The sequence below is a fragment of the Leguminivora glycinivorella genome, chromosome 22 (genome assembly GCF_023078275.1).
Source record: "Leguminivora glycinivorella isolate SPB_JAAS2020 chromosome 22, LegGlyc_1.1, whole genome shotgun sequence".
Lineage (NCBI taxonomy): Eukaryota > Metazoa > Arthropoda > Insecta > Lepidoptera > Tortricidae > Leguminivora > Leguminivora glycinivorella.
In genome coordinates, this window is record NC_062992.1 from 8,019,431 (window position 1) to 8,032,141 (window position 12,711).

The window sequence follows — 12,711 nt, forward strand, 5'->3', positions numbered from 1 at the left end:
TTCAAGAGCTCTCAGTTCAGAGACCAAAGAAGGGGCGGATTCTATACCACTAGTTCCTGAGACTTATATGGCTTAAAAAAGTGGCAGCGCGGATTTGAAAAGTAGACTAAAACACACCTACCTTATCTATTTTTTCGTGTGTCTTTATGTCGTTAAAAAATTACAGCCTGCTACTGAATATTATACTCAAACACATCCATTTAGTCAACAGAAAAAGATGCGCAATTAAATTTTTCACACCTACATTCTTCTGACAAAGTGTGTGTGCCAGAGTAGTCTGACTCCTACCTTGAGCATCCTCATGAGCCCCTCTAGTTGCTGCATGAGGTGTTTCCTGGACTCTTGCAGCGAGGAGAGATGGCCTTCGAGTTCATCTTTCCTTTGTCGAAGGGCACGAAGCTCTGACACCAAAGGAGGGGCGGACCCTGAACCACCACTTGCTGAGGCCTCGGCTTCTTGCTGACGTCTGTAGAAACAAGTCTATCATGTATTTTTTTATTGATTTTTAACCGCCGCCTCAAATCTCTCAAAAGAAGGTGGTTCTCTATTCGTCTGTATTTTTATTTTTTTTATTTTTTATGTTTGTTCCTCGATATCTCCGTGGTTACTGGACCGATTTTGAATTTTTTTTAATTGAATGTATATGCATACAGATTGGTCCCATTTTTCTCAGAACCCAGTTCTGATGATGGCATCCTGGAGAAATCGAGGGAACTCCTCAAATCTGAAAGGCATACATATGGCGATTTTCGTGTTTTTAAAGGAACAGCATGCATTTACGTACGGAACAGTGACATTTGTTGCAGTGGAACTGCTGATGATGGTCAGAACGGAACTCCTCAAATCTGAACGGCACGCTTATAGTGACTTTGGTATTTTTATAAGAACAGCATGCACTTACGTCCAGAACAGTGACATTTGGTGCAGTGGAACTCCTGATGATGGTCAGAATCGAACTCCTCAAATCTGAACGGCACACTTATAGTGACTTTGGTATTTTTATAAGAACAGCATGCATTTAAGTTCAGAACAGTAACATTTATTTAGTTATATTTGTTAAGCATATTGACTTTTCAAGTAAAATTTTGTCAAGCTTCGATTTCTTATAATCGGATTCATGAGGAATTGAGGAAACTCCTCAAACCTTAACGGTATACGTATATTGATTTTTGTTGCCATCAAATAATTAAAAAAAATACCTACACATTTCTACATAATTCAACATTCGTAGCTTTCACCAGAACCCCAAAGTCGGCGGTTTTTTTTTCTTAAAAAATATTGAAAAATAGTTCGTGATCAGCAGCGCAGGCTTCGTCAAGTGGACATAAAACAAATCAGCTACAGGCTTTGTCACCTACATACATACAAATGAAGTAATCCGCAACAGGCTTTGTCAAACTTAAACACTATAAACTACCCTATGGAGCCACCCCGGACCGTAGCTGGCCCAAAATGTTCCCATGACACTGGCCGCGTTACCTCGCTGTACAGCCAGGGAAATTCGTTGAACCAGGTAAGAACGAGGATCGCAACCCTGCCTCTAAGCCGCCGACCCAATTCCCACACAAACTTCTTAGCCTCTGCACCCCAGGGCCCTGCAGTCTCCACCGCAACTGGTATAAAATCATAAGTTGGCTCCAAGACAGAGTACTTCGAGTGCTTCTGTTGTGTATGTGCTTCTGTTCTGTTGTGTATTATTAATAAAGCTAATAGTTTAGAAACTTACTGTACTGTATAAATAAGCATAAATGTACCTGAGCCTCGCGATTTCCCTCATGATTTCTCTATTCTTAGCTTCAAGTTGTGAGATCAGTTCGCGTTGCTGCCTCGCCGCGTCCACTTCTGACCCTTCGGATGACGATCGACCCTGGAAGACGTGCGATATTACGTAACCGTTTTGAGTATAGGCAAAAACGTATTATACCTCCGTATAGACAGATTGTCTAATGGCCGCTGTACAACACATGGGGCCAACCATTGGAGCACCCCCTTGGCCAAGATAAGAGTCGCTGTTTACACATTGGTGAACCAATCACTTGGCATTGGCCCTTCATGAAAGATGGACGTAGAATGGAAAAGGCTAGATAATTCTAGGTCATTCACGTTGTCAGCAAAATTTAATTAATAAATAATAACCTCGTGATAAAATCAAATTATCTGAAATATTAACAATTTTTTTAATATTCTGATTTATATTTTTTAGGCAATACTCGTACATTAAAAATTTGCAAGGGTATTGTATTTCCTAAAATCAACACTATAATTGGTATATATAAACTTATTATTTTCGTAAATATTTCACTACTGTCCTCTCTGACGGCTGACGACAAACTGAATGAGGCGCCAACGTGTGAACGCAGTTGGCCATTGGCGCCAAGATCCTTTGATGTGTGGACAAAAAACCGACACCAGTCGGTTGGCTGGCCAGCGCTAGCGCCAACTACCAACATACGGCCAAGTAGCCCTCTACACGCTTGGCCAAGGGGTTCCACCAAGGGTCATATTAAATTAAGAATATGGGTCAAATTGTCAAAACTGAGGTTCAAAACTTTTAAGCCTGTGTCGAAATATAGCAGTTTGTACACTGTGACTACACACTGTACTTTGACAATAACTCTCTACATACTCGATTATCTTTGGTATAGGCCATTTCCATGGCAGATTTTGCCTTGCTTATACTTCCAACAATCTCTTAATTTTACTATGGGTTATTTCCAACTGCCATAAAACTTTAAGATCCAAGCTTTCAATAAGTCTAACAAGTTTTTTTTTGTATTAAAAAAATACATTGTTACTCATGAAAAATACAATAGTAATTTAGTAAAAATTACTTCGAAACTTACTAGTTCAGGAGTAAGCGACGCTGATCGTCCGGCGCGCGGCTGAAAACAAAAGACAAATCAGTTAATGAATTAAAAAAAACCGGCCAAGAGCGTGTCGGGCCACGCTCAGTGTAGGGTTCCGTAGTTTTCCGTATTTTTCTCAAAAACTACTGAACCTATCAAGTTCAAAACAATTTTCCTAGAAAGTCTTTATAAAATTCTACTTTTGTGATTTTTTTCATATTTTTTAAACATATGGTTCAAAAGTTAGAGGGGGGGGGGGGCACGCACTTTTTTTTCCTTTAGGAGCGATTATTTCCGAAAATATTAATATTATAAACTGAAATAAATGTCATATACAAAGAAAAAATGACCAAGGCCTCCAAGTGTCCGATGCTGGATTCGAACCAGCGTACTCCGTTATAGCCACGGATGCCTCAAACCACTCGGCCAACCGGTCACGGCGGCAAGGGTCGAAATTTTCAAGTATATGACACAATTACCGAAGGCTAAGGCGCCCCCTGCCATCTCTGAGGTAGAACCGGAACTAGTTCGACCTCCTAACTGAATCAAACCATGTGATTACGAGTTAGCGAAGAGAGATGGCGCCACCATATGCACTCTAAGACCAAATTAAATTATTTTATAGGAAATATTTTAATTTGTGTTGTGTTTCTTTGTATATGACATTTATTTCAGTTTATAGTTAAATAATAGTAGTGTGTCTACTAAAAAAAACACAAATTAAAATATTTCCTATGAAATAATTTAATTTGGTCTTAGAGTGAATATTATCAAAAAACGATCTTAGTAAACCCTTATTCATTTTTAAATACCTATCGAACAATATATCACACGTTGGGGTTGGAATGAAAAAAAATATCAGCCCCCACTTTACATGTAGGGGGGGTACCCTTATAAAACATTTTTTTCCATTTTTTATTTTTGCACTTTGTTGGCGTGATTGATATACATATTGGTACCAAATTTCAGCTTTCTAGTGCTAACGGTTACTGAGATTATCCGCGGACGGACGGACAGACAGACATGGCGAAACTATAAGGGTTCCTAGTTGACTACGGAACCCTAAAAATACATAAATAAAAAAGAAAAAGAGAAAGGGGGCTTGCTTGTGACAGCCAAGACGATTTTCATATTTGTGCACTTAATTCTAAATTGCCACCGCTATCAGACTAGTTTATATTTTATAGCAAGCAAGAAATAGTACTGTAAGTGCCTCTTTCAGAATCTTCGATTAAAGGTATCTGTCAGATAAAAAATAACACGCTCTCTTTCTTCTTGCAAGACAAAGAGAGACAGAAAGTGTTATTTTTTTATCTGCCAGATAGCTTTTAGAATGAAGTTTATTTATGAAACAGGCCGTAAGTATTCACATTTAAAAAATTAGTTACCATAGTCCGATTTTCGTGCGCCAATCGCGCAGCATATCGCGCAATCAGTCTGTGTTCGTCGTCTACCCCACGCGACAAATGTTCTGCTATGCCTGAATAATAATAAAAAATTAGTTATTTAGGTACATGCATAACTAAAATAGCATATAATCAAAATATCTCTAGGAATATAGAGGAGGTTTGACAAGCATAATCAACTAGCTTTTGCCCGCGGCTTCGCTCGCGTTAGAAAGAGACAAAATGTAGCCTATGTCACTCTCCATCCCTTCAACTATTTCTACTTAAAAAATCACGTCAATCCATGCCATTTTGCCATGAAAGACGGACAAACAAACAGACACACACTTTCCCATTTATAATATTAGTATGGATCATTGCGCAAGCCAAAACTGCTCGGCAACGAACTATAACTCGCTCGCGCTATCATCGCGTCCCTTTCATTTACACGGGAGGGGCTATCTTTTGTTCGTTTCTATCATCGACAGCTCATCGCTTACTCGTTTTTGATGGGACCAATGCCCATCTCCAACAGTGTTATTCCTAACGGCCCAGCCACGACATTGGTCTAAGCGCGGCAGCGGCGAGCGGCAGCCATACGTGCGAATGAAAAGTCCCATCGCTGTGTCTCGCTCCAATGTATGGCCGCCGCTCACCGCTGTCGCGCTTAGAAAAATGTCGTGGCTGAGCCGTTAATACTTACTGCGATGAGTAGACCTGGAGGACCGGGAGTCCAAAGAGCCGGTATTGACGTAGCCTGGTGCATATTCGGGAAAACCGTTGTGCGCCGGTACTGGCGAGGGAGGTCTGAAATACCGATGATTCTTATAATTGTATGTGGGATATTGTTATGCCTCGAATGAAAACCCAGGAATAAACAATGAATAACTTTTATTTAAACACCACATAAGAAATTAAACAGATTTTACTAAATTCTTTCACGTTCGCTCGCTCATCGTTCAAACCGTTTTCCCATCGCCTTTCACACCTCCTGTCATTCTACTATCATACAACGTTCCGTTTCACGCCATGACTTTACGTTCCGATCCCACATGTATACCATAAGAACCGACGAAAGAGGTCAAAAATTACATCTATAGACGTATAGTAGAAAAATTAAGAAATCAAAGGGATAACATAAACGAGAATTTTCAACGGATACCACGTCGGGCGGGTGGTTTAGTGGTCAGGACTTTAGGCGCGTAAGCTGAAGACCCACGTTCGATCCCCGACTCGGCCACCAGTGGGCTTCGTCGCCTTTTCTTTAGTGTATGTTATCTATTTTAGTAAACATTGCTTTAATAATCATGGAAGGCCTCCCAACACAGGCAAAATATATTTCTTACCGGGAGACACCATCCCTCAAATTATATGTACAGTTTTTTTTAATGAAATAAAGAATTTTGTAATTTGTCATAATCGGATATAAGCGTTAAAAATTACATTGTCTAGGTTTGATAACCGCTTAGGTACTATAACTATTTTACTTTACATCAAGCGCGACTTCAAGTATGGACTCGCGCGCGACAAGGCAAGTTATGCTAGAGGGGCAGGCAAACAAGCGTTCTACCGTGTGGTGAAAAAAAAATTGTACTTACACGATATGACTAAGGTTGAGCGTGCGCTCGGGGCGGTCAGGGTAGCGAGGGACTTGGGTTCGAGCCCGCTCGGGTACACATCGGAATGACTTGCGTAGTGTTGCGCCTATTTGCTTTGAAGGAGATTTCTGAAACAAAGTTATTTTTTAGACATTTAAAAAAAACATAATAAAAAAAATACAAACATGATCTGCCACAGTATGCTTCGTCAAAACACTGATGTAATCCGCTTAAACATCGTCACATCACATGCTTAACCTACATTATATATATATTTTTTAATTAATATAAGTATCGGGGAAAAGTTGGTACATGGAATAGGGGGCAAATTGGCATTAGCCGGGTCCACACAGGACGAGGCACGTCGCGAGGCAATTTGCTCGCGCGGCAAACGTGCTATGTAGACGTGCTACGCCCGCGCGTTTGCCCAGCCGAACAACCTACCTCGACCGAGGCACGTTTACATTGGACGTTTTCCGCACGAGGAAATTGCCTCGCGACGTGCCTCGTTCTGTGAGGACCCGGCTAATCGTTAATAGAAAATGCATCAAAATTATTAAAGTATGGTCATCATTCTCCTCTTTACGTTATCCCGGCCACACTTCATTCGCCACGGCTCATCGGAGCCTGAGGTCTGCTTTGGCAACTAATCTAACTAAACTAATAAATATTGAAGTGATTTTTCGTAGCACCTGATACATCTTCGAAATATGTACTCATAAATGTTGGATCGAACAAATAGAAACTTTAATATAATTAGATGACACAGTCATATCAAAGATCTTGAGAATGTGAAGTGGGGTCAAAAATTTGTCGAAAATTATTATTTTTTTAATTACGTCAGAAACAAGGGATGTAAGACTATTAATTTGACTATAGACTAGTCGGCGCTTGGGTGGCCGATTAATCGGCCAATTAGCCGGCTAGTCGGCCAGAACATAATTTTCTATTAATTTCACCAGAATTTTTGAATTACTTGTTTGGTCCTTCGTTCGCAATTTTCCTTAGCATTTTTAGAGATTAATTTTGTACTGTTATCACGCATAAAATTATTATCTTTTTTAGCGACTAGTCGCCGACTAATTGCCGACCCCAAATGTGATCGGATAGTCGGCTTTCCCGACTAGTCGGTACTTCCCTAAATCTAAATCATACATACATAATGTGAATATTCCTTGACTTCGCCAGAAGAAATTCTGACAGAGAGTGTAGTTGGCACAGCGGGCGCAACGGTAGCGGAAGCCGGTTTCTATACTAAGGGTCTTTGTCCAGCAGTGGGCACCTAGCCATTTTCGCGAAAAAAGATTCAAAAACTTTTTTTTCTAAAACAGGTAAATTTAATGTTTTTCCTACTCAGAATCCACGAGCCTTTTCCATCCTACTAGGCGGAAAAAAGCGTCCCAAATTTATTTTTCCACTTCGTTACCATTTTTCAAACACTTTGCAGCGGTTTTATTTATTTATGCAGCGGTTACAAAGTGGAAAATATGCAAAATAATAGAAAATTTTGGGACCATTTTTTTGTCTCTTCTCTTATCTTAGATCGAAAGGGCTCGTGATTCTGAGTAGGAAAAACATAAAATTTACCTACCTTAGAAAAAATATTTTTTGTAATTCTCGCGAAAATGCCCACCTCCTATTAAAAAAAACTAAATTATACATACATAGTGTGAATATTCCTTGACTTCGTGCTCGTTAGTGTGGCCCTGCGAGACTCGGCCGCGCCAGAAGCAGTCCTGACAGAGCGTGTAGTTGGCACAACGGGCGCAGCGGTAGCGGAAGCCGGTCAGCGAGCTTAAGCGGCAGGCAGAGCAGGCCAGGGGGTGGACCACTGGAAAAGGGAGGGCTCTATTAATACTTCACATAAGGATCAGTAAGCCAAAATATGAGTTGAGTATACTGAATAAGTCCCACGTTTCTATTTTTTAATTTAGAACATACTTCCAATCCATCCATCCAATTAAGAGGACCGAGGAGGAATTTGACGACCGGTCTGGCGCAGTCGGTAGTGGCTGCCTGTTGCGCCGAGGTCCCGGATTCGAATCCCGGTAAGGGCATTTATTTGTGTGATGAGCACAGATATTTGTTCCTGAGTCATGGATGTTTTCTATGTATACAAGTAATTATATATATCGTTGTCTGAGTACCCACAACACAAGCCTTCTTGAGCCTACCGTGGGCCTCAGTCAATCTGTGTAAGAATGTCCTATAATATTTATTTATTTATTATTTTACTTATTTATTATTTAAGAGGGCACTGAGATGAAGGCGGAAAAGCCTACTACGCTAACAGTTTAATCCTTACACCTACTAGATATCACGCGGCAAACGAGAAACCATTGTATATTAATAAGTTTTTTTACAAAAAAAAAACATTTTTGGCACAAGCTTTTATGGCCGACTGTACTTTTCTTTCAACTGCTCTCCGAGACGATTCTAAAAACCCCTTGCTCGATGGGGAATTGGGGATACAGCGTTTCATAACGGAGTTCCTATGGCCACCTTTCTGCTCCATCATATCAACTCCATGACACCATAATATTGCATTGTCACGTGATTTACATATATTATGTCTGCAAAATTTCAGCTCAATCGGAAACCGGAAAGTGGGTCAAATTTAGCTTCTACGTTTTGACCCTAACTAACATACTAACAAGGTAAGTTGAATAAAAGCTTATAATGACATAGCTAACTAGCGCCGTTTTTATTACTTACGCTAGTGGCAAACAAACATACAGTTGACCCGATAACAAGCCCTCTCGTCCAACTTCAGTAAGTAAGGTGTAAGGTGGAGTTGCTTCCCAATCGGACTTTATTCTAGCTCCATTTAGCTCACACTTCCTAATTTACAAAAAAATATTCAAAATGAAATAAGTATAGGTACTTAAATCTAATCCTAAATAAAATAAGTTAATACAAAGCAACGATTTGTGTCGATATGTTTTGTTCTATTAATATTTACTTACCATTTTCAACACTAGCAAGTCGATGGAGTAACGGCAGCCACACGAGGCAGGGCGGACCAGGGTCTGACATTAAGGTGTCCAGGAAATCGTTCACTGTTATCTTGCCGTTCTGTGGGCCAACAATACAAACACAATATTAAATATTGAAACAAAATCAGCGGAAATGTTACAAAAAACCAAAGATACTCTTTGTTAGTCAGATGGCCTTTTCATTTCGTCAATAGATGGTGGCTTTTGTCCGAATTATATCACACAGCTAACATAGTTAAACACAGACCGGGCATGCGAGGGTCTATGAGTACAGAGTTCTTCAAAATAGAAGTTTTAACAGGATCCGGACCTCCGGAGTTACAAGAATTAGTATGATACACTGAGAGAAAATACAACCAGGGGCCTATTGCATAACAAGTTACAACTCATATTACAAGCGATAGTCCCCATCCAATTCATTTTATAAGAAAGAGAGTTCCACTTGTAATACAAGTTGTAAATTGTTATGCAATAGGCCCCTGTTTTCATGTTAGTTAAACAAGTTTTTTGGTTAAAATAGCGCCTATGTGCTCTTTGGTTCAAACAACAAGCTACTTGTCATTTGAATCGGCAATATATTTGAATCAACAAGTCGATTTTATAAAAACAACCTGACACATATTGTTTTAAACATACGTTTGGCTGATTCAAACGGATAAACCGCAACAAGTCGAACTTGTTAAATTCACAATGCAAATTTCTCTCAGTGTACGGTGACGGTTACAGGCGGACATAGGGTGCCGTGACTACTTACCACCAAGCGGGCCATCATATGCTTGTTTTCCACAAGCGAGTCGTCATTACTGAATGACGGCGATGAGTACATAGTTAAGCATTATTTTCCTAAGCATGTTTAAATTTGCCAGCGCTTTGGTGCAAACTGTAATGCTGTGTAAATTGTATATATTAATAAATAAATAAATTTCAATAGTTGTGGGCGTAGCTAGTACTTCTCTTAGGTAGTCAGATAACCTCGTCACTGGCAGTTTCTGTCGGATTGGTTTTTTTTTTAGTATGAATAGGTAGACGTTTGACCACGATCACACCTGATGGTATGTGACGATGCGGTCTAGCACGCTTACCTATGAGATACCTATTTACTCTTGCTTTAACGAGACCTGGATTGTACTCACGCGGAAACACAGACTCAGGCAGGGCATTCCACTCCTTGGCGGTTCGCAAAAGAAATGTTGAAGCGAAACGTTTAGTGCGTATTTTTGGAATATTAACGGTGAAGCGATGCCGCATTGCCGATTGTCTGGTGGTTCTATATGGTGAAATGGGGACGGAGGAATACCTGGTTGAATATAGACAGCGCCAGTGAGTCGTCATAGCTGAATGATGGGGACTCATAGACGGCTGCCGGCAAAGCAAGCACTTCTCTTAGGTAGTCAGATAGCCTCATCATTAGCAGTCTCGGTCAGATTGGTTACCTGGTTGAATATAGACAGCGCCAGTGAGTCGTCATAGCTGAATGATGGGGACTCATAGACGGCTGCCGGCAAAGCAAGCACTTCTCTTAGGTAGTCAGATAGCCTCATCATTAGCAGTCTCGGTCAGATTGGTTACCTGGTTGAATATAGACAGCGCCAGTGAGTCGTCATAGCTGAATGATGGGGACTCATAGACGGCTGCCGGCAAAGCAAGCACTTCTCTTAGGTAGTCAGATAGCCTCATCATTAGCAGTCTCGGTCAGATTGGTTACCTGGTTGAATATAGACAGCGCCAGTGAGTCGTCATAGCTGAATGATGGGGACTCATAGACGGCTGCCGGCAAAGCAAGCACTTCTCTTAGGTAGTCAGATAGCCTCATCATTAGCAGTCTCGGTCAGATTGGTTACCTGGTTGAATATAGACAGCGCCAGTGAGTCGTCATAGCTGAATGATGGGGACTCATAGACGGCTGCCGGCAAAGCAAGCACTTCTCTTAGGTAGTCAGATAGCCTCTTCATCAGTAGGTGCCCGTTGCCGTCCGATAGTTGCGAAAAAATATCTATAAAATAAAAAACAATTATGTAGTACAGTTTGTGCATTAAGTGTCGCTAGAGATTTATTTGTAAAGGTTTAAATGGGGTTAGATTCTAACAAAAATGATCAATTATTATAGAGAGTTACTGTTAAATATGTAATCACAGTGCATAGACTGCCATCACTCGACACAAGCTTAAAACTTTTAAACCTCAATTTTGACAATTTGACCCATATTCTTAGCTTGATATTTGTTAAAATGTCAAATATTAATATTAGCGCCACCTAGCCGAGCGTCCCCCAAAGGTGTAACGCCATCTAGGTCACCGTACCTTTTCCTACATAGTTCTCAGGTAAGTATTTTTCTTAGACTGTAGCTGTCTATACGGAGTTACATATGTCTTTGATTCTAATAACTGTTCAATGTTGCAGTATCAAAAATATCCAGATATCATTTAAAATAGAATAGACATCGTTTATTTGGTGTAATATTTGAACTTAAACTACATCTTATACTTGTATATTACACCAAAATTTACCATGAATTTCTGCTCGTTATAATTATATAGGTACTTGGGTCGATCATAGCCAATTTGCAAAAAAATCAGTTAACAATTAAATCTGTATTAAAATATGGTCATTAATAGCACTTGAGATTAAAAATAGCTTTTTAATCATTCTCCTTTCATTCAATACACTTTATCATCAAGATATATCAGGAATTTTAACAGCACACAAATATGTTGGCAGCGAGCCAAATTGATTGTTTGACGTATTAAAGTCAGCTTAAGACAGTAATGTACATTATTACCGACATAAAGTATGATTTGTTTATTGCTGACGGGTTTAAAAACCGCCACTTTGGATGGCAGCCAATGTGCAGTATTTTTATTGTACAGTAACGCGTTTTTATTTATAATATGTCTGATCCGAGTGTGAAAAAATTTTGACGAGGTTTATAACACCGGATAGTTTCTACCGGATCATATTGAGGAGATGATGACAGAAATATATTTATTAGTGGTGAAACGTCTACCTATCCACAAAAAAAAAAAAAAAAAACATACTAATATCATAAATGGGAAAGTGTGTGTGTCTATTTGTTTGTCCGCCTTTCACGGCAAAACGGAGAGATGAATTGTCGTGATTTTTTAAGTGGAGATAGTTGAAGGCATGGAGAGTGACATAGGCTACTTTTTGTCTCTTTCTAACGCGAGCGATTAGAAATTATTCATTGCCTTATTAAATTTTTGATGAAATTGGAAGAACACATAAAATCGATTCTTGATTTTCCTCTCTATATATGAAACTTATAGGAAAGATTTGATGTTTCAATTGTTATAAAATATGAGGCCGCTGCCTTAAAAGGCAGGGTCGCCATGTACGGATGGCATTAGAGAAACAACAGCTTCGATGAATATATGATTTATTCTGACTCATATTAGGCAAGGTACACGATTATATAGGCAGTGCTTACGTACTACTTATATAGGTAAATACATACTACATCACAGGACCTTTCAAATCATGTCAGAAACTAAATAGAAATACTTACATCGTAGTTTATCCATCAGCTTTCCTGCACACATCGTTGCCAACGCGACTTTTATTGAGAACACCCTTATTTTGCCCACATTCTCACTGAAACAGAAGAAAAGCGTATTTTGTTACTCAATAAAAAAATATTTAATAAACCATATGTCGCTTCAGCTAAAATCCATTCCACCAAAGACATTCTGTAAAAAACTAGCCAAGACTCGATGGAGCTGCTTATCTTTAAAAAGTAATGAAAACTAGACAAAGTCCTGCCAAGTCTAAGGTTACTTACTGCGATTTCTTTATTATTGTAGCTAATGTTGTGTGACTTGGTCGTTGAAGGGTAGATTCTGGCGACAGATCGGTGCAATGGTGTCATTGA

At 39.6% G+C, this 12,711-nt stretch overlaps 1 protein-coding gene across 1 annotated transcript in view; it reads right to left on the minus strand.

The window, feature by feature from the left end:
- LOC125237772 (dystrobrevin beta) overlaps positions 1-12,711 on the minus strand; it is a 41,325-nt gene that overhangs the window by 25,223 nt on the left and 3,391 nt on the right. Inside the window, exons 4-13 of the mRNA XM_048144949.1 lie at positions 12,349-12,434; positions 10,667-10,818; positions 8,796-8,904; positions 7,494-7,660; positions 5,830-5,957; positions 4,935-5,038; positions 4,235-4,326; positions 2,844-2,882; positions 1,755-1,867; positions 289-466 (exon numbers count right to left, since the gene is read on the minus strand). Coding sequence (XP_048000906.1) covers positions 289-466; positions 1,755-1,867; positions 2,844-2,882; positions 4,235-4,326; positions 4,935-5,038; positions 5,830-5,957; positions 7,494-7,660; positions 8,796-8,904; positions 10,667-10,818; positions 12,349-12,434 — 1,168 coding nt within the window. The remainder of the gene's footprint in view (positions 1-288; positions 467-1,754; positions 1,868-2,843; positions 2,883-4,234; positions 4,327-4,934; positions 5,039-5,829; positions 5,958-7,493; positions 7,661-8,795; positions 8,905-10,666; positions 10,819-12,348; positions 12,435-12,711) is intronic.